Source organism: Silene latifolia, chromosome 5 (assembly GCF_048544455.1).
Source record: "Silene latifolia isolate original U9 population chromosome 5, ASM4854445v1, whole genome shotgun sequence".
Lineage (NCBI taxonomy): Eukaryota > Viridiplantae > Streptophyta > Magnoliopsida > Caryophyllales > Caryophyllaceae > Silene > Silene latifolia.
Genome location: NC_133530.1, coordinates 14192318 through 14215636, shown reverse-complemented (window position 1 = coordinate 14215636; position 23319 = coordinate 14192318). Strand labels below are relative to the sequence as shown.

At 38.6% G+C, this 23319-nt stretch overlaps 2 protein-coding genes and 1 non-coding gene across 3 annotated transcripts; 2 read left to right on the top strand and 1 right to left on the bottom strand.

Annotated features, from left to right (window-relative positions):
• Positions 1 to 6852: 6852 nt before the first annotated feature.
• LOC141654876 (uncharacterized) lies at positions 6853 to 9591 on the bottom strand. The gene has a single exon (XM_074461988.1). The coding sequence runs from the start codon at positions 9589 to 9591 to the stop codon at positions 6853 to 6855; it is 2739 nt and encodes a 912-aa protein (XP_074318089.1).
• LOC141658147 (small nucleolar RNA R71) lies at positions 9113 to 9219 on the top strand. The gene has a single exon (XR_012549050.1). It is a non-coding gene; the product is annotated as a small nucleolar RNA R71 (small nucleolar RNA).
• A 5828-nt stretch (positions 9592 to 15419) lies between the features above and the next one.
• On the top strand, positions 15420 to 16000 carry LOC141654875 (jasmonate-induced protein homolog). The gene is made up of 2 exons (XM_074461987.1): positions 15420 to 15683; positions 15875 to 16000. The coding sequence occupies exons 1-2, from the start codon at positions 15420 to 15422 to the stop codon at positions 15998 to 16000; spliced, it is 390 nt and encodes a 129-aa protein (XP_074318088.1).
• The last annotated feature ends 7319 nt before the right edge of the window (positions 16001 to 23319 follow it).

Sequence of the window (23319 nt, the reverse complement as noted above, 5' to 3'; positions counted from 1 at the left end):
AGAGGATAAAATCGAAATTTGTATGCGATAACTAGGAACATAGATGATTTATAAGCCTATGATGATCTTTCTGTTTAGTTTTCATGATCATTCAAATTAATAGCCACCAGCTAGCTATATGAGTTTCCTTTAGACAACAATTTTGCTTTCATGCATGTTCAATGTATTATATATTCAGTTCTTATTGATTCCCTGTTCTATCACAAATAGTCTCCTACTCTTTCCGTGGTCTTTGTGCCAATTTCAAAGGTAGCAAATGATCGGGATGAAGGGATTACCACGTTTAGTGATTGCACAACTCTCTGTATTGTAGTTACAAAAGTATGTAGAAAATACGGAGTAAGTGTTAGCTATTTAACTTGAGTCCCCATTTTTTTACGATTATCATAAGGTAGTCTCTTTAGTCAAAGAAAAGAAATGAAGAATATGATTCTTGTTTAAAGGAGGTGATGGAAAATTCTTACGCTATGGTGTAAATTAGAATAATGAATCTACTTTTTTTTTATATCCGTTATTGCGCATAAATGTTTCCGAATACTATATAAATAGCTTAGGTGGTAGTATGGTTGGGGCAAGCAAGACGCAACGTTGAAATTATTAACATCTTCACAAATTTCAAGGTATGAAGACTTTTGGTGCATGAAACTAATTATTGTTGTTGTTATTTTTTAAATAAATTACATGCTATTTGGTTTTGTTTTATTACTTTCATTGTTTTGAATGAAACTAAGTGATTAAGATTCTTGTGTAATATGTACCATTAAAGCTCGATATGGCTACGATGCAAGAACAAAATGTCGCGGTTTGCGAGAAGACAAATCAAGCACCACAAAATGGTACCCAAGCCACCATGAATAACCAGACCCATTTTGCTATGACCTTAGCTAGGTCTCATAACTGGTCAGGCGCTCCGGTTGGCACTTTTCCGGAGAAGATTTTTCCCAATAGCAGTGCCATATTTACCCACTTGAAGGGAAACTTTTTTGGTTCCAAAGCGGCAGTGGTGTATAATGGGAAAAATGCATCAGGAGGGGACTGTTCGTGGGTTTTGGCATGGCATGCACCCGCAGATAACACATCACCTCGGACTCCTAACGGGTAAATATGAATTATTTTAAACGCACGCACGTAATTCTATTGGTGATGATAAGTTGATTAATCATTTTATTAGGTTGCATTTTATTTTCCTCGGATCATTTTAATTTTTTTTTCATGGTTTTAACGCAGGTGTATGTTGTATGTGGCGCAAAACAAGTCATTGCCAATCGACCTTTGATCAAATTCAAAGAAAAGTTGGACACTGCATTAACTTTTGACACTTCCACCGACGCGGCTACCAAGACACGTCTTTGACAAGAACATCAGTGACACGATCCCAGACATTGCTACTCTTATCGCGGACTTTAAACTTATACAGTAAGGTCATGGACCATAGGTGTCCATATATATAAAGTATTGTAATAATAAAGGGTCGAAAAATTACCCTATAATCTATGCCTTCATGTTTGCTTCCGGTGCATGTACACTGGTTGCTAATACTATTACCTATTAAGAAGGTTAAATAAATCAGTAAAGTGAGTAATAATTATGACCATAAACTTCATTTTAGTCTATTTACATTGTCAAATTTGCGAGCCTAGTTACTTGTACAAGAACGCATGAGGATGAGTTTGCGATATTGAAGCCAACACTCGTTTATAGCCTTAAACTAATTGACTGGCTTTAAATAATGGCCCCCTTTGAGACTACAAGTATAGAAATTTGTGGCCTACTAATAATTTTTTCGTAGAAGTTAAAAAAAAAAAACAATTTCCGCAATTTTTTATTTATTCATAATCTCAACATCTATAGTGTTTCAAACCACAATATATGAATAAGAGCATGTACTCATGGGACAAATAGTAGCTAGGGCCGAAATTTATCATCAATTTCGTTTAATGTTTTACCAATCTTCCTCCATAGAGACATAACTATTGATGTAGTGTTCTGATGGTCTCAAGTTAAACCTCGCAAGTGCACGATTTTATCGTTGTACACTCTAGAGGGTCGATCCACAAGGAGTAGGGGTGATTACTAATTGTCTATATTCTTGAGCTTAGCTAAGTCGATAGATAACAAAGAGGGTAGTAACAAACTAACGCTAAACTAACAAATTTAAAGACAAACAACAAGATAAGGTAAAAACAAGCTAAGGATAGGAGATAGATCAAATATAGAGAAAGACTAGAACTCGGTCCGACCATGAATATGAGTAATTCCACATACTAATCGTCTCGGCTAATCAAAAGGGGTAGAAAGGTAAGGGGGAGATGGCTCTAATTCGCCTAGAACCTCCCTTCCGGTCTCGCACTAGGACACTAGCTACTCCGACTAACCCCCCTCCCGGGTTCGAAAGCCGGTCTCCCTAACTCAAAACCCGACAACCCCAAGAACATGCATTTTCCCAAGGAGGTCAAGTAAATGGTCAAGGTCATTAAGCCCTCATCATATTCCGGGTCATCCCACTCCCCCTTCCGGAGGTCGATTTCAAACACTAGCCTAGAGGCACCCTCCCTCGGTTCTCCCTTCCGGTCTCAACCTTAGTTGGTGACAAGGGTCGGTCCCCAAATACTCGACTAACAACCTAACCAACTTCCGTTGGTGGACAAGGGTCAAAAGCCGACACTACCCGGAAACCAAACCTTAAGCATGAAAATTCCCCAAGACTACCCTAACCAATTTCCCCCACAAATTAGCCTAATAATGATTAATTAGTGAAATTACCCATATTGGGTCAAACCGAGTCCTAGAAGGAGACTACTCACTAATCATGTTTCTAAAGGCAAAGAAAACAACAAAGATAGAGTCTTTAAGCATAAACATGGTGATAAGATGAATTCTACCTTTAAATATGCAACAACCCAACAATAATTAGGAAGAAAGATGGTTTTAATCTAATAGCAAGGATGAACAAACAAAAAGACACAATCTTTAACACAATCAACTCAAAGATTAAGTCTTTGAGGACAACTATCCCAAGAAGAACAAAGGAGAGAGAAATAATGAAAAGATGAACAAGGAAAAGATGAACAAAGGTGAAAACAACAACAATCAAACAACAAAGATGCAAATTTAACTAAGCTATCAACAAACAACAAGTCTCAACAAATTCCAACAAAAAGAAATCTAACAACAACAAACAACAATGGAAAACAATTGAAGAACAAGGGAGAAAAGAGAAAAAGGAAAGAAGTAATACCAACTATTGAAAGGATGAACAATAAGGAAGAACAAGATAAGAACAATAATAATAATCTTTTGATTTATGAAGAATGTTTGCCAAGTTACAAAAGATTTGAGTCTCTCTTTCTTAACCTTACAAATTCTCTCTCAAACTAGGATTCGATCCCTAATTTTCTGGGAAATCAAGTATATATATGCCTCCAAAAAGTTAGGTGAGAGTACAAGAAGAAGAAGACGAAAACTGCAGCCGAGGGAGTAAATTGTACCCGGGAGGGTACAATTATGCCCGGGCGGGTACAATTATACCCGGGCGGGTACAATTGTACCCTCTCGGGTAAAAAGTCAAAATGGGCTGAAAAAAGCTGAAAACGCCAAAAACTTGAGAGGTACCCGGCCGGGTAAAGTTGTGCCCGGTCGGGTAAAGTTGTGCCCGGCCGGGTGAAGTTAACTCCCTCGATTGTAATTCCTCCTAGTTGCTTCCATTCTTCGAGTAAATTCCGCTCCAAGTTCCGTCCCTCTTACATTTTCGAGCATGGTACCTACAAAAGGGTTCATAAGTACGGGAAAAATGCTCAAAAGAGGTCTTACACTAAGCATGAGGGAAAAGAACTCGGACTAGGCTAATACTAACTAAATGAGTTCATAATGCTTGATTTATCATGACAAAATGGGTCCGGAACATCAAAATATAGGTGTTGAAATGGTGTTATCAAATCTCCCCACACTTGACCCTTACTCGTCCCCGAGTAAGTCCAAAACCAAAGCACAAGAGACTACAATAATATCTATCAAGGGCGTGTGCACAATATAAGCATCACTCAATTACTCTAAATTAATAGCCGATCGAGTATTAGCGCACTCAACGCCCCTTCAACTCACAATTTGACACTCATGAGGGAAAAGTGCCCTATTGCAAGGCAAGTTGGGTCTTGCTACAAAATTTTCGACACATTCATCATGAAAGCACGTGATCAATAAATAGGATGCATCTAACAAAATGATCCACTTTCCTCATCTAAGTGGTCGGATTTTTCAAACAACAAAACGTGGTCTCGGTCGAGTACCGTCTCGGAAGTGCCAATTGAGGTGCCAACCCCCTAAATGTGACAAAAGCAACCCTTGTGTGACCAATGCTCAAGAAACAAATTCAAGAGCGGGGAAAGGGAAGAAAGGGCAAGTCCGCCGAGAATTACAAAACCGACACAAGATTCAACCAAAGGACCCATGACTAAGGGGACCAAGGCAACGACATCCTCACGGTTTTCACTCGTCACTCAATGAAAGAACAGGGTGATTTTTGTGATAAAAAGTAACCAAAATCACTCAACTAACTCGACTAGCGAAAACGTGCCCGCAATCTAGTGTGTAAAATCGTCCTATGTCCAATGAAATGCAAACAATGGGAAAATGCACAAAACATGAAGCAAGGGTTACAACGGGGCTAAGGAGAAGGTCGAAACGGGATTGGTGCAAGCACCGTTTGGACATGTGGGGCTCAAATCAAGAATCGTCGACACATCACATCCCATCTCTTATTGCAACACATGAGACACGTCTATGCCCTAACATAGCAATGATGACCAAAACTATGCAAAAATTGCATAAACCCAACTCAAGTAGGAAAAATTTGATAAAACTCCTTTTATTTCAACAAATGGTTACGTCTACACCGTAACAACGATTCGGTTTCCCAAGCCATGCAAAAAATGTGTAAACCCGACTCATCTTTGGAAAAACATCAATTTGCCCCTTTTTATTTAGCAACGGCTTTTTCTACCCCTTTAAATGATGAGTAGGGGTGTTGCTTGCCTTTTTCTTTTTCTTGACAACAAAGAAATATATACAACACAACTCATTTTTTTCGATTTTTTCAGGACTTTTTCACTTTTCTATTTTGTTTTTCGTTTCTTTTTTTTTTTTTTTTTTTTTTTCAAAACCTCTTATTTATATATATAAAGCCAAATCATACCAAATCCCGACCCAAATGGATATGTATGCTATCCATCACTATGCCCCAAATCACCTCCTCCAACACAACTACAAAAACCGACCAATTCTTGATTAGGGAAGGGTGGTTATGGGAATGTAGCTATTTAGGTGGGTTTGCCAAATGAAAAGGCTAAGCTCAAAGGGGGGTGAATAAAAAATGGAGATAATAGAAGGGACAAAACAAGGCAATATGGCTATGTGAGGTTCATATAAACTGATTTTTGCTTCATATCGTGTGCACAAAAATGTAATGCAATTTCATGATCTAAGGACGATGCGACACACTTATGCGTAATGATGTGACACGCCTCGCGAGGAGACCTACTCTCGAACCTAGATGAGGGCGGGGTATGAATGTACCCGCCCTAGGAGGCTCTACCCTTACCTTTGAGTAGCTAAGTCGAGCCAAAGGTCTAGTCTACGGCCCTAGGTCTCACAAGATCGGTCCAAACTCATTGGTCAAGCCCTCCTTCCTCGGCTAACTAAGAGGCCACGGGCGCGAGTCACGAGGAGGGGAAAGGCACAATTGGGCACATTAGTTCATCATGGGGGTACTTGGTTCCCTTCCTCGACCATGTTCTTCCTTAAAAGTTTATATACAAACTCAACGCAAAAGGAAAGAAATGCAACATATATTTACATGTGAACAAATGCATGCGGAAATTTAAACAAACATGAAATGAAACGTGCAACAAATTGGCTAAACCTAGCAGCACATCAACACCAAAATTCCAAACGGTCTCCCAAGGAGACACCCAAAGCAACAAAATTCCCATTCTCCTTCAAAGTATGCAAGATACCAAAAAGAAAGAATAGTAAAAGGAGTAAGAGATAGGAAGGATTATACCAAGCGGTCTTCTAGCTCCTTTTTGCCTCAAGTGGTCAATGCGCCATGCCAAAGGTTAGATAAAACATATATATACAATGCAAATATTTTTGGATTTTTCAGAATTTTTTCAAATTTTTAGGCATTTTATCTAATTTATAAGCATTTACAAATATAAACAAATATTCACAAGAGTGGATATTTCCCTCCCCACACTTGAGATGTACATTATCCTCAATGGACAAAAGCATAGGGAGTGAATAACAAAAAGAAATGAACATATTTTGATGGATTTTTGATTTTTCAAAGGCAAAATAACATATTTTTGTGATTTTTGGTTTTGAAAAATTTAAAAGACGTATTTTTGGGTTTTTGAGATGAGAACTCCCTCCCCACACTTATTTATTTACATTACTTCCAAATGGAAATAAATGTGTGGAGGAAAATAAAAATAAAAATGCATGTTTTTGGTGTTTTTTTTTTTTTTTTAGGCCCTCCCCACACTTATTTATAGACATGGGAGGGCATTTAGAGAAATAAAAGAACATGTTTTTGTTGGTTTTTGTCATTTTTCAATTTTTTTGTGATTTTAAAAATAAGAATGCAATGCATGCTCTATACTATATGCAATAATTGAAAGGACAATGCAAACTATACTACATGAATGCATAGAGAGCTAATTTAGATTATCTCCTATTTGGGTCATGTCACTAAATGCAAAATGCGATAAAAACTTAATTAAAGAGAAGGAGAATATATACATTGTGGTGGTTGTTAAGTAACTCCACCAAACCTCTTCATCAAAGAGTCTTCAATCAACCGGGATCCCCCTCTTGGAATCCCGCTATCCCTTTAACAACTTCAAATTTTCCCATGGAGTAAGAGCTTCCAAGTTTTGACAACATTTCATGTACACCGCTTATGGCGTGGTGCACTTCCGACCATTTCCGGGCAATTTCTTCTTCACGCTTCTTCTTGTCATGGACAAGAACTTCTTCATTTTCGAGGCTTGGTTCACATTTCCCTTTTCTTTTCACTTTCTTTCTCCATTTTTTTGGTTTCTTCTTATCAATCATTGGCTTCATTTTTGAAGGGGTATTAGTGCTAGAATCAAATTTGGGAGGGATCACATTGGGGTGATCCCCTCCTCCCTCAAGCTTTAACTCTTCTTTTCCTTTTTCATTTGTTGGGCAAGCTTCTAATGGATCCAAAAATGAAGGCCCTAAATTAGGTTCATTCAAGTTATCTTCCACCATATCCACCCTACAACAAGAGTTGCCCATAGGAGGAGACTTCATGGAATTATTGAGTTCAAACTCAATCTTCTCATTACCCACTTGGAGTGAGAGTTTTCCACTCTTAACATCTATCATAGCACCTCCCGTGGCCAAGCAAGGCCTCCCTAAAATGATTGGCACATGGCTATCTTCGGGCATGTCCATGACAAAGAAGTCGCATGGGATCACAAGTTTTCCAACCTTCAAAGGAACATCTTCAATTACTCCCAAGGGATACTTAACCGAACGATCGGCTAGTTGTAGGGAGATCTTTGAAGGCTTCAAATCTTCCAAGTGTAGCTTCTTAAACAAGGAAAGAGGCATTAAGCTAACACTAGCTCCCAAATCACACAATGCTCTCTTTATCTTCACCCCTTGGATAGAACAAGGAATAGAAAAACTTCCCGGGTCTTCAAGTTTGCTAGGAAGTTTGCTAGTGAGGATTGCACTACATTCCCTAGAGAGGTTAACGGATCGTACCCCTTCACTCTTTCTCTTCATAGTGACAAGCTCCTTTAGAAACTTTCCATAGTTAGGGATTTCGGTGATCATGTCAAGAAATGGTATGGTAACATTCATGCTTTTCAAAATTTCAATGAATTTTTCGTATTTCTTCTCAAGTCTTGGCCTTGCAAGCCTTTGTGGGAAGGGAATTGGTTCAACATACTCCCTTAGAGGTGGAGTAGAATCTTTGGCTTTAGTTGGAATCGGTTCATCTTGCTTTGGAGGGTCAACCATCTTCACCTCCGTTGACTTCTCCACCTCAATTTCACCTTCTTCCACAACTTCAACCGGGTGCTCTTTCATTACTTCACTAGACACCCTTTTCCTCTTCCACTTAGGAGATTTCTCAACCTCCTCCAATTGTCTTCCACTTCTCAAAAATACCGCATTCATCTCCCTTGGGTTAACCGTATTACCCGGAAACTTCCCCGGATTTTGAGCCAATTGACTCAATTGTTGTGAAATTTGGGCTACATGAGTTTTCGTTGCTTTTTGGGATGCTCTTATTTCATTATTAACCCGGCTTTGTGAGGCAATGTGGTTGTCAAGCTTTGAGTCGACTTTTTGGTTGGCAATCACCAATTGCTCAAAGGCTTGCTCCCAAGAAGGTTTTTGAGGGGTTTGAAAGTTTTGGTTTTGAGGTTGGTTGAAATTTTGTCCCTTGAAACCCCCAAATGGTTGTTGGTTTTGAGTGACAAATTGTTTTCCTTGGAAACCGGGTGGTATTTGTCTTTGGAATTGAGAGTTTTGATTGAACCTTTGTTGTTGTGGTGAGGAAGTGGTTGGGTTTTGAATGTTTTGTGAAGCATAAGACAAGAAAGGATGAGTTATTTTTCCATTACCAAATTGGTTGTTGTTATTATTGAACCCTTGCCTTGCACTTGTGGATTCCCAAACTCCATTAGCTTGCTCATAGCACACCTCTTGGAAGGGTGCAATCAAGGGACACCCAATGGGAGTATGCCCTTGTTCCCCACACAACTCACAAGACAAGACTTGCCTTATATCGGAGCCCTTAGGTTTTGAATTTAGCAAAGCAACTTGTTGGGTGAGCTCATCTAGCATTCCCTTGACCTCCACATTGAAAACCGAATTAGAATCCTTGTTCTTGCCTTTTCTTGATTGTCTATCACTTCCCCATTCCATAGTCCTTGAAGCCATCTCCTCAATTAGCTCTTTTGCCGCTTTATGCCCCAAAATGTCTAAGGCACCTTTCCCCGATCCCGCATCCAATGAAAGCCTTAGCTCTTGAGTCAACCCTTTGTAAAAGTTGTTCACTAGCTCGGCCTCGGAAATGCCATGGTGAGGGCATAACCGTTGGAGCTTCTTATATCGTTCCCATGCCTCATATAAGGTCTCATCCTCTTCTTGAGTAAAGCTTTGTAGTTCACTCTTGACTTTGGCCGTTCTTGAGGGTGGGAAATACTTGTTCAAAAATGCCGATGCCAACTCATCCCATGTCTTGAAGGAATCCAGGTCACAATTCTTCAACCAATCCTTGGCCGAACCCCTAAGAGAACGGGGGAACAACCTAAGGCGAACCGCATCATCGGAGACCCCATTTGACTTGTACATATCACAATTTTCAAGGAACTCATTTAGATGATCGTTTGGGTTCTCCAAGGGACTTCCTCCAAATTGGTTGTCTTGAACAAGGTTGAGCAAGACATTTTTGATCTCAAAGTTATTAGCTTGAATTCTTGGCCTTTGGATGCTTGGATTGACTATGTGCTTAGGAGCCATAGTCTCTCTTATCGGAACCGGATCACCCATGGTGTTAGGTTCTTCTTCTAATACCCCAAAAGGATTTTCAAACACTTCGGTAGCTTCTTGGTGATTAGCTTCTTCAACCGGTGGTGTATCTAGAAAACCCCTTCTTCTTAGAGAATTAAGTCTTCTTGCCGTAGCTTCAATTTCAAGATCAATAGGATATGTTGGTTGACCTCTTCTTTGTCGCCTACTCATGCAAAAGACCTAAGCACTTGAAAGAAAGGATTAGTAACAAAGGGCTTAGTCTAAACTAGAACAAAAACGATTAATATCAAGCCGTACTCCCCGGCAACGGCGCCAAAAACTTGATGGTCTCAAGTTAAACCTCGCAAGTGCACGATTTTATCGTTGTACACTCTAGAGGGTCGATCCACAAGGAGTAGGGGTGATTACTAATTGTCTATATTCTTGAGCTTAGCTAAGTCGATAGATAACAAAGAGGGTAGTAACAAACTAACGCTAAACTAACAAATTTAAAGACAAACAACAAGATAAGGTAAAAACAAGCTAAGGATAGGAGATAGATCAAATATAGAGAAAGACTAGAACTCGGTCCGACCATGAATATGAGTAATTCCACATACTAATCGTCTCGGCTAATCAAAAGGGGTAGAAAGGTAAGGGGGAGATGGCTCTAATTCGCCTAGAACCTCCCTTCCGGTCTCGCACTAGGACACTAGCTACTCCGACTAACCCCCCTCCCGGGTTCGAAAGCCGGTCTCCCTAACTCAAAACCCGACAACCCCAAGAACATGCATTTTCCCAAGGAGGTCAAGTAAATGGTCAAGGTCATTAAGCCCTCATCATATTCCAGGTCATCCCACTCCCCCTTCCGGAGGTCGATTTCAAACACTAGCCTAGAGGCACCCTCCCTCGGTTCTCCCTTCCGGTCTCAACCTTAGTTGGTGACAAGGGTCGGTCCCCAAATACTCGACTAACAACCTAACCAACTTCCGTTGGTGGACAAGGGTCAAAAGCCGACACTACCCGGAAACCAAACCTTAAGCATGAAAATTCCCCAAGACTACCCTAACCAATTTCCCCCACAAATTAGCCTAATAATGATTAATTAGTGAAATTACCCATATTGGGTCAAACCGAGTCCTAGAAGGAGACTACTCACTAATCATGTTTCTAAAGGCAAAGAAAACAACAAAGATAGAGTCTTTAAGCATAAACATGGTGATAAGATGAATTCTACCTTTAAATATGCAACAACCCAACAATAATTAGGAAGAAAGATGGTTTTAATCTAATAGCAAGGATGAACAAACAAAAAGACACAATCTTTAACACAATCAACTCAAAGATTAAGTCTTTGAGGACAACTATCCCAAGAAGAACAAAGGAGAGAGAAATAATGAAAAGATGAACAAGGAAAAGATGAACAAAGGTGAAAACAACAACAATCAAACAACAAAGATGCAAATTTAACTAAGCTATCAACAAACAACAAGTCTCAACAAATTCCAACAAAAAGAAATCTAACAACAACAAACAACAATGGAAAACAATTGAAGAACAAGGGAGAAAAGAGAAAAAGGAAAGAAGTAATACCAACTATTGAAAGGATGAACAATAAGGAAGAACAAGATAAGAACAATAATAATAATCTTTTGATTTATGAAGAATGTTTGCCAAGTTACAAAAGATTTGAGTCTCTCTTTCTTAACCTTACAAATTCTCTCTCAAACTAGGATTCGATCCCTAATTTTCTGGGAAATCAAGTATATATATGCCTCCAAAAAGTTAGGTGAGAGTACAAGAAGAAGAAGACGAAAACTGCAGCCGAGGGAGTAAATTGTACCCGGGAGGGTACAATTATGCCCGGGCGGGTACAATTATACCCGGGCGGGTACAATTGTACCCTCTCGGGTAAAAAGTCAAAATGGGCTGAAAAAAGCTGAAAACGCCAAAAACTTGAGAGGTACCCGGCCGGGTAAAGTTGTGCCCGGTCGGGTAAAGTTGTGCCCGGCCGGGTGAAGTTAACTCCCTCGATTGTAATTCCTCCTAGTTGCTTCCATTCTTCGAGTAAATTCCGCTCCAAGTTCCGTCCCTCTTACATTTTCGAGCATGGTACCTACAAAAGGGTTCATAAGTACGGGAAAAATGCTCAAAAGAGGTCTTACACTAAGCATGAGGGAAAAGAACTCGGACTAGGCTAATACTAACTAAATGAGTTCATAATGCTTGATTTATCATGACAAAATGGGTCCGGAACATCAAAATATAGGTGTTGAAATGGTGTTATCATGTTCCATGTAACAAACTTCAATGAGCAATATTAATGTCAATATATTTCTACATATGTCACTAATAGCAAGTTAAAGTAGCTAATTCCAAGAAAATTAAATGCATATTGGGAACCAACCCTAAAATAAATGTTGACTAATTGTAAATATGATATTATATTTATTATGCATTGACATCTAATATGACATTAATTAACAAGCAAATATTACATAATGATTTTAAAAATAGAATCATTTCAAAAATAATGTTGACTAATTTTTCACTCTTGCCTAGGCCATGGCCAAGCGGACCTGGGAAGAGCTCCGTCTCCGAGGAGATATGGCCTCTGTTATAGCTATTTCATTTTGAATGGATGAGTTTACTCATTACTCAGCTCTTTTAGTTGATAGCTAAACTCATACTTATGTTGTAGGTGTTCATGCCATGATCAAGGCTAATTTCCTTTCTTGTACAAAGTTTGCTAAAGCAAAATTTATTTTTGGGCATACCATTAAATGTTACACGCTTGTCGTAAGATATGGACTACTCACTAGTGACTTAATTTAGTAGGAACAAGGTAAGTCATCTAATACACTTGAACACGTCTAACTCAACAAATTGACAAGCACGGCAGAAGTTTTGATTCTTGCACAAGGACGCCTAGTTATGAGTTTTCTCATTAATTGTATTTTAGTTGCACGAATTTAAGGTAAAACGTTTGAATTAAAAATTATAATGAGCGTTGAGGAAAATCATTAACCCCTAAACGATGACCCGGAAGTTGCTTGATCAACTACTGACCCGACCCAATCACCGATTGGAAATAGGACAACCGGATTAAGGTGTCTAATTAAAATGAATCATACCGAAATCGAATTGAAACGAAATTAGATTTGACCACATATTCTTACTTTAAACCTTTCGTTGTATAAACGAATATCATAGTTTCGGAAAAAGAAAACCCTTCACCTCCTAATTCTTTTCGCCTTCTTATTAAAATTATTGATTTCTAAAAAGATTAGTAACTACAAAATAATATATCAGATTTATGTAAATATAGGAGACAAAATTCTTAACTCTGTTATCAAATTAATATACAGATTTATATAAATGAGTAGAATAACTAAAACCACAGTTTTTATTGTGTACAACCGTCTCACACTATGAGACGGCCCTTTTATGTAAAAAGATAACTCATTTATTAATGATAATTGAATTAACTTTTTTTTTTTTTATAAAAGTGACCGTCTCACGGTGTGAGACTGTCTTATAGTACCCTCTCTCGCGAGCGTGTTATGTGACAACATCACAAGTGGATTTTGGGCAAAACACTCAATGAATGAAGTGTTTGTCATTTCGGAATCATATGCCATATGAGTGGATTTACTATTTGTTCTAAAAGGTATTGAATCTACCATGCATTACTACGTGTGTGGATATGTTTTAAGCGTAGATTGGTTGTCAATGGCCATATAGGGAATAAATTCTCCACCAAAATGATAAAAATTCTCGATTAATACGAACAAAAAAAGTAAGTATTCTTCTGAAAAGACGCGTCTTAAATGAGTAATAAAATCAAACAACATAAAGTAGAAATATATAACTCACTTAGAGAAACCACGGATTTCGACTATTTTGCTAGTATTCACACTAGCTATTATCTTTGTGTATGAAAATAAGGGTATACCACTTATACGAAATCGGTTGTTCTATTTGATAACCGTCATCAAACGTGGATGTCTTTATACCTTTAAGATATCTACGAAGGTCCTAAAAAGATCCACGTCAAATATATGAAGTCCCATATTGATGGTAGACTTAACTTCTTAGAGTAGTATATTATCTTTGCATGTGTTGTTTGGTTTTTATATATCGGTTCATCGCGCACACAACATGATTTATGTAACCGTACTTAGAGGAGTTACCAAATTACAAAGATCCCTTAAACACCTCTTAACTAACAATTATGATCAACTTTAGACCATTGTAAGTCCTATACATGCATTATCGGGGAATCCATTCGTGTGAATCAATTTTGTGTCGCTGGCTGATTTCGGTTTTGTTTTGATTGATACAAAGAAAATTAATTAAGGTATAAGTTTAACCTGGAGTCGCGTCCTTTCGGTTTACTCAACCAAATTTTGAGTTTTACTAGGTGGATTTAGAATGGTCCAGGTCGAATATCCTAATTAAAATCATACAAGCTTTAGCGTGTTATAGTCCAAGTCACCAACACACCACCACAATCCTTTTCCCGAGAGTTATGTTTTACTCTTTTTTCTTAAATTCTAGGGTAACTTATCTAACAAATTTTCAACTCTTTTTTTTATGAACGAAGTTCATTTTATCTTAAAATTGGATTAATATGCTATCCGTCGTAGTCATTTATTTACTTAATTATTTCGTTTATGTGTCTTTTATTTATTTGTTTATCTTTCTTCATTAAAAATATTTATGAAGGGTAATGTGATCATCCTCATTACTTATTGTCCACTTGTCGCTCAAAAATAATGTCCACAAATTATTCAAACTATATCTTCATTATCTTCTGAGTTATCTATTCATATCTTTTTGTATATTTTAATAATTCATGTCCATATAACTTTTCGTAATTCGCTTGTACACAATCTCCATTAATGATTGTTTGTTGCGGCTAGGTTTAGGTCTCTTAGGCTCTTAGCTTTGTTAGTCAAACTTGTATAAATAATGTTGTCATGTACAAATTTTTTTTTTTCAAAAATAATCTTTGCATTTCATTAGAAAAGAAAATACATATGCAAAAACTATCACACTATGAAACAAAACAAAATATATCCCGTTAGAAAGAGGATAAAATCGAGTCATGTATGCGATAACTAGGAACATAGATGATTTATAAGCCTATGATGATCTTTCTGTTTAGTTTTCATGATCATTCAAATTAATAGCCACCAGCTAGCTATATGAGTTTCCTTTAGACAACAATTTTGCTTTCATGCATGTTCAATGTATTATATATTCAGTTCTTATTGATTCCCTGTTCTATCACAAATAGTCTCCTACTCTTTCCGTGGTCTTTGCGCCAATTTCAAAGGTAGCAAATGATCGGGATGGAGGGATTACCACGTTTAATGATTGCACAACTCTCTGTATTGTACTTACAAAAGTATGTAGAAAATACGGAGTAAGTGTTAGCTATTTAACTTGAGTCCCCATTTTTTTACGATTATCATAAGGTAGTCTCTTTAGTCAAAGAAAAGAAATGAAGAATATGATTCTTGTTTAAAGGAGGTGATGGAAAATTCTTACGCTATGGTGTAAATTAGAATAATGAATCTACTTTTTTTTTTTTATATCCGTTATTGCGCATAAATGTTTCCGAATACTATATAAATAGCTTAGGTGGTAGTATGGTTGGGGCAAGCAAGACGCAACGTTGAAATTATTAACATCTTCACAAATTTCAAGGTATGAAGACTTTTGGTGCATGAAACTAATTATTGTTGTTGTTATTTTTTAAATAAATTACATGCTATTTGGTTTTGTTTTATTACTTTCATTGTTTTGAATGAAACTAAGTGATTAAGATTCTTGTGTAATATGTACCATTAAAGCTCGATATGGCTACGATGCAAGAACAAAATGTCGCGGTTTGCGAGAAGACAGTCAAGCGACCACAAAATGGTACCCAAGCCACCATGAATAACTGCACCCATTTTGCTATGACCTTAGCTAGATCTCATAACTGGTCAGGCGCTCCGGTTGGCACTTTTCCGGAGAAGATTTTTCCCAATAAGCAAGCCATATTTACCCACTTGAAGGGAAACTTTTTTGGTTCCAAAGCGGCAATGGTGTATAATGGGAAAAATGCATCGGGAGGGACTGTTCGTGGGTTTTGGCATGGCATGCACCCGCAGATAACACATCACCTCAGACTCCTAACAGGGTAAATATGAATTATTTTAAACGCACGCACGTAATTCTATTGGTGATGATAAGTTGATTAATCATTTTATTAGGTTGCATTTTATTTTCCTCGGATCATTTTAATTTTTTTTTCTTGGTTTTAACGCAGGTGTATGTTGTATGTGGCGCAAAACAAGTCATTGCCAATCTGACCTTTGATCAAATTCAGCAAAAGTTGGACACTGCATTAACTTTTGACACTTCCACCGACGCGGCTACCAAGACACGTCTTTGACGGCAACATCAGGTGACACGGTCCCCCCGGACATTGCTACTCTTATCGCGGACTTTAAACTTATACAAGAAGGTCATGGACCATAGGTGTCCATATATATAAAGTATTGTAATAATAAAGGGTCGAAAAATTACCCTATAATCTATGCCTTCATGTTTGCTTCCTGCATGTACACCGGTTGCTAATACTATTACCTATTAAGAAGGTTAAATAAATCAGTAAAGTGAGTAATAATTATGACCATAAACTTCATTTTAGTCTATTTACATTGTCAAATTTGCGAGCCTAGTTACTTGTACAAGAACGCATGAGGATGAGTTTGCGATATTGAAGCCAACACTCGTTTATAGCCTTAAACTAATTGACTGGCTTTAAATAATGGCCCCCTTTGAGACTACAAGTATAGAAATTTGTGGCCTACTAATAATTTTTTCGTAGAAGTTAAAAAAAAAAACAATTTCCGCAATTTTTTATTTATTCATAATCTCAACATCTATAGTGTTTCAAACCACAATATATGAATAAGAGCATGTACTCATGGGACAAATAGTAGCTAGGGCCGAAATTTATCATCAATTTCGTTTAATGTTTTACCAATCTTCCTCCATAGAGACATAACTATTGATGTAGTGTTCCATGTAACAAACTTCAATGAGCAATATTAATATCAATATATTTCTACATATGTCACTAATAGCAAGTTAAAGTAGCTAATTCCAACAAAATTAAATGCATATTGGGAACCAACCCTAAAATAAATGTTGACTAATTGTAAATATGATATTATATTTATTATGCATTGACATCTAATATGACATTAATTAACAAGCAAATATTACATAATGATTTTAAAAATAGAATCCTTTCAAAAATAATGTTGACTAATTTTTCACTCTTGCCTAGGCCATGGCCAAGCGGACCTGGGAAGAGCTCCGTCTCCGAGGAGATATGGCCTCTGATAGAATAAGTAATTATTATGTAAATTGTAATTATTTATTTACTGATTTAGTTACCTAGTTTAGTGGTATTTGTTACCTAGTTTAGTGTAACCTAGTCCTTAATTGTAGCTTAGCAATATTGTATTTATACCCAAAGTTTAATCAATAGAAGGCAACCATTAATCTCCTTTATGGTATCGGGTTTCTAGGTTAATCCTACCCAAAATCGCTTCCGCTAATCTTTCTTCTTCTTCTCCCATTCCCGACCTCACGTCACCCTCAATGGCCCCAAGCAAAGTCGACTTTTCACCCGGCTCTTGCAGTGAACAATATCACGAATCACATTCCTATCAAACTCGGAATGGATAACGATCAATACCCTCTTTGGGTGGCATTGTTCACAAATCATGCCAAATCCAATCGAGTGCTTCACCATATAGTCGAACCTAAGGTCGCCGTCACACCCCTCGTCACGAACGACGAAAAGGAGTTGTGGGAAACGCTCGATGCCACGGTGTTGCAATGGATCTACTCCACCATCACCACCGAACTCTTGGAGACTATCATCGAAGCCGAGTCTACGGCTATGGAGGCTTGGCAACGTATTGCTGATATTTTCCAAGACAACGCGAATTCCAGGGCGGTTACGCTCGAAAGCGTGAATTTTCGCACGTCGAAATGGCGGATTTTTCCTCTGTTTCGGCATACTGTCAAAGGCTCAAATCTTTGGCGGACCAACTGAAGAATGTCGGATCTCCCGTATCTGATAATCGTCTGGTTCTTCAATTGGTTTCCGGTCTATCTCCGGCATATCATAATGTAGGGACTATAATTCGACAAAAGTCCCCTCTACCTGCCTTCTATCGTGCTCGATCCATGTTGACGCTCGAAGAGGCAGGGCTTGCTAAACAGGCTTGCTACGACTTCATCGGAGGCTCTTTATGCTCGTGGTGGAGTTGATAGCGATAATGGAGGGCAATCGTCGAAGGGTTCTGGATCTGGGAACGGCAAGGGTGGCCGCGACAATGGTTCTGGTGGGAAGAAAAAGGGCAAAGGCGGGAAAGGCGGCAAGGGACAATCTACTCCAGCCGCTGCTCCAGCCACTTCGACTCCTGCCGCACCACAACAGTGGTCAGGAGGATACGGGCCGTGGCAGTGGCCGTCGGCTCCTTGGGGTTATCCACCTTGTCCGTATCCGTCTAGCCCGTGGGTTATGCGACCCACTTATACACCTCGGCCTCAGCAAGGGATCTTGGGTCCTCGTCCTCAGGCGTATGTAGCTGCTGATGGATCACAACCGTCTCAAACTGACATTGAGGCGGCCATGTATACTCTCGGACTCACCCCACCCGAACCATGGGTCATGGACACGGGTGCTACGTCTCATATGACGGCGAATCCAGGTATTCTATCGTCTTTTATTAATTCGAGCTTTAATAATGGCATTGTAGTCGGAAATGGTCAGTCAATCCCGATTCGTGGTCACGGTCACACTTCCTTAAACAAACCACACCCTCCTTTCATCTTAAAAAACGTCCTAGTTGCCCCCAAATTAGTCAAAAACTTAATTTCCGTTAGAAAATTCACCACCGATAATATGGTCAGTATTGAATTTGACCCTTTTGGTTTTTCTGTGAAGGATCTACGGACGGGGACTCGTCTAATGAGGTGTGAGAGTAGGGGTGGTCTTTATCCTGTGTCGTCCATCACGAAGTCAGCCGCGCATTTTTCGACTTTTGCAGCTTTAGCTCCGTCCGAATGGCACAATCGCTTAGGTCATCCGGGCAGTCCTATTATTTCTGTTCTTAGGCAAAATAAATTCATAGATTGTAATTCGAATTCCTCTAAATCGTTTTGTCAATCTTGTCCGCTTGGAAAACATGTTCGATTACCTTTTGTTAGCTCTATTTCTCGTACTTGTATGCCTTTCGATATTTTACATTGTGATTTATGGACATCACCGACATTGAGTTCTTTAGGTCACAAGTATTATCTTGTCATTTTGGATGATTTTACCAATTTTGTATGGACATTTCCTATTGCTACAAAAAATCAAGTAAATTCCATATTAACAAAATTTCATAACTTCGTCCAAACTCAATTTGAACGAAAAATTAAAACGATTCAATGTGATAATGGAACAGAATTTGTCAACAATCTGTTTCGAGATTTTTGTGCTGCTAATGGTTTGGTTTTTCGCCTTTCATGTCCTCACACATCGTCTCAAAACGGCAAGGCCGAACGCAAAATTCGTTCCATTAATAACATAGTTCGTACTCTTCTTTTTCATGCCTCACTACCGACTCGTTTTTGGCATCATTCCCTAGAAGTAGCTACATACATTTTGAACATTCTTCCAAGCAAACCCATTGCCTATAAAATTCCCCTTCAACTCTTATACAATCGCACACCTATTTATAGCCATCTCCGTGTCTTTGGATGCTTGTGTTTTCCTTTGGTACCATCGACAACTATAAATAAGTTGCAACCCCGGTCTTCCCCTTGCGTGTTCCTTGGCTATCCAAAAGATCATCGCGGTTATAAGTGTCTCGACATGTCCACTAATAAACTTATTATCAGTCGTCACGTTCTCTTCGATGAACACACCTTCCCTTTTGCGTCTGTCCATCACCCCGACACTCATACCTATGATTTTTTGGATGACGGAGTCTCCCCATATGTCCTTCGCCATATGACCTCTCCCTCCCCAGCCACGACACCCATCCCGCCTGACCAACCAACCCGTGACCAGCCTCCACCGGTCACACCTGCCCCGGTACAGCCAGCTACTGCCCCAGCCACTTCACACCCCGCACCCGCCTCTGCCACGGCCCAATCAGCAGCTGCCTCACGCCACCCTTTCTCCAAACCCACTACCCGAGCCGATCATGGTATTTACAAACCAAACCCTCGCTACGTCAAACCACCAGCCTCCGAACACAATTTGTCACACATTGTAGCCATTTCACCTATTCCTAGGAATCCCGTGACTGCTATTCGTGACCCAAATTGGAAACTGGCCATGGATGACGAGTATAAAGCTCTTATTGATAATAAGACATGGGTCTTGGTTCCTCGTCCTAAGAACGTAAATGTCATTCGCTCCATGTGGATTTTTCGTCATAAATTTAATTCTGACGGTTCTTTTGAAAGGTATAAAGCTCGTCTTGTAGGTGACGGTAAGACTCAACAGGTTGGAATCGATTGCGGCGAAACATTTAGTCCGGTTGTGAAGCCGGCTACAATTCGCACGGTTCTTACTCTTGCATTATCGAAGTCTTGGTCAATTAACCAACTTGACGTCAAAAATGCTTTTCTCCATGGCAACCTTAATGAAACGGTTTATATGTACCAACCGCTTGGGTACAAGGATAATTCTCGGCCTGATTTTGTATGTCTACTCCAAAAATCCTTGTACGGTCTCAAACAAGCTCCTCGCGCATGGTATAAACGGTTTGCGGACTTTCTTGCTACCATTGGTTTCACGCATAGCAGAGTGGATCACTCTTTATTTATCTTTCGACATGGTACTAATCTCGCCTATTTATTGCTCTATGTCGATGATATTATACTCACGTGTTCTTCAGCTGCTCTTCGTTCTCAAATTATGCGTAGTCTCCAAACGGAATTCGCTATGAAGGATCTTGGCCCACTAAATTATTTCTTGGGTATTTCCGTCAAACAAAGTTCCAAAGGTATGTTCTTGTCCCAAACCAAGTATGCAAATGAGATTGTTGAGAGAGCTGACATGGCCTCTTGCAAAGCCGCGGCCACTCCAGTTGACACTAAACCAAAATTAAGCGCTGTCACTTCCGTCCCGTTCGAGGACCCTACTCTGTATCGTAGTCTTGCCGGTGCTCTTCAATATTTGACATTTACTAGACCCGACATTACCTACGCCGTGCAACAAATTTGCCTCTTCATGCACAATCCGATGACCGAACACATGGCCGCTCGTAAACGAATTATTCGTTATGTACACGGCACTGCTGACCGTGGCCTATGGCTCAACAAATCTGCTCCGTCCCTCCTACGGGCCTACACGGATGCCGATTGGGGTGGGTGTCTGGATACGCGTCGTTCTACATCCGGTTATTGTGTTTTCTTAGGTGACAATTTGATTTCATGGGCATCTAAACGACAACCAACTTTGTCCAAATCAAGTGCAGAAGCCGAGTATCGTGGCGTAGCGAATGTTGTCGCTGAATCGTTTTGGCTTCGTAACCTGTTGGTCGAGCTTCACGTGCCTATGCCTAAAGCTACACTTGTTTATTGTGACAATGTAAGTGCTATCTATCTATCGAGCAACCCAGTTCAACACCAACGTACAAAACATATTGAGATGGACATTCATTTTGTTCGCGAGAAAGTTAAACGCGGCGAAGTTCGTGTTAGCCATGTCGCATCACGTTATCAAATAGCGGATATTTTCACCAAGGGCCTTCCTCTCGTCCTTTTTGACGATTTCCGTGCCAGTTTAAACGTTCGTTCACCTCCCGTTTCAACTGCGGGGGTATGATAGAATAAGTAATTATTATGTAAATTGTAATTATTTATTTACTGATTTAGTTACCTAGTTTAGTGGTATTTGTTACCTAGTTTAGTGTAACCTAGTCCTTAATTGTAGCTTAGCAATATTGTATTTATACCCAAAGTTTAATCAATAGAAGGCAACCATTAATCTCCTTTAGCCTCTGTTATAGCTATTTCATTTTGAATGGATGAGTTTACTCATTACTCAGCTCTTTTAGTTGATAGCTAAACTCATACTTATGTTGTAGGTGTTCATGCCATGATCAAGGCTAATTTCCTTTCTTGTACAAAGTTTGCTAAAGCAAAATTTATTTTTGGGCATACCATTAAATGTTACACGCTTGTCGTAAGATATGGAATACTCACTAGTGACTTAATTTAGTAGGAACAAGGTAAGTCATCTAATACACTTGAACACGTCTAACTCAACAAATTGACAAGCACGGCAGAAGTTTTGATTATTGCACAAGGACGCCTAGTTATGAGTTTTCTCATTAATTGTATTTTAGTTGCACGAATTTAAGGTAAAACGTTTGAATTAAAAATTATAATGAGCGTTGAGGAAAATCATTAACCCCTAAACGATGACCCGGAAGTTGCTTGATCAACTACTGACCCGACCCAATCACCGATTGGAAATAGGACAACCGGATTAAGGTGTCTAATTAAAATGAATCATACCGAAATCGAATTGAAACGAAATTAGATTTGACCACATATTCTTACTTTAAACCTTTCGTTGTATAAACGAATATCATAGTTTCGGAAAAAGAAAACCCTTCACCTCCTAATTCTTTTCGCCTTCTTATTAAAATTATTGATTTCTAAAAAGATTAGTAACTACAAAATAATATATCAGATTTATGTAAATATAGGAGACAAAATTCTTAACTCTGTTATCAAATTAATATACAGATTTATATAAATGAGTAGAATAACTAAAACCACAGTTTTTATTGTGTACAACCGTCTCACACTATGAGACGGCCCTTTTATGTAAAAAGATAACCCATTTATTAATGATAATTGAATTAACTTTTTTTTTTTTTATAAAAGTGACCGTCTCACGGTGTGAGACTGTCTTATAGTACCATCTCTCGCGAGCGTGTTATGTGACAACATCACAAGTGGATTTTGGGCAAAACACTCAATGAATGAAGTGTTTGTCATTTCGGAATCATATGCCATATGAGTGGATTTACTATTTGTTCTAAAAGGTATTGAATCTACCATGCATTACTACGTGTGTGGATATGTTTTAAGCGTAGATTGGTTGTCAATGGCCATATAGGGAATAAATTCTCCACCAAAATGATAAAAATTCTCGATTAATACGAACAAAAAAAGTAAGTATTCTTCTGAAAAGTCGCTGGCTGATTTCGGTTTTGTTTTGATTGATACAAAGAAAATTAATTAAGGTATAAGTTTAACCTGGAGTCGCGTCCTTTCGGTTTACTCAACCAAATTTTGAGTTTTACTAGGTGGATTTAGAATGGTCCAGGTCGAATATCCTAATTAAAATCATACAAGCTTTAGCGTGTTATAGTCCAAGTCACCAACACACCACCACAATCCTTTTCCCGAGAGTTATGTTTTACTCTTTTTTCTTAAATTCTAGGGTAACTTATCTAACAAATTTTCAACTCTTTTTTTTATGAACGAAGTTCATTTTATCTTAAAATTGGATTAATATGCTATCCGTCGTAGTCATTTATTTACTTAATTATTTCGTTTATGTGTCTTTTATTTATTTGTTTATCTTTCTTCATTAAAAATATTTATGAAGGGTAATGTGATCATCCTCATTACTTATTGTCCACTTGTCGCTCAAAAATAATGTCCACAAAT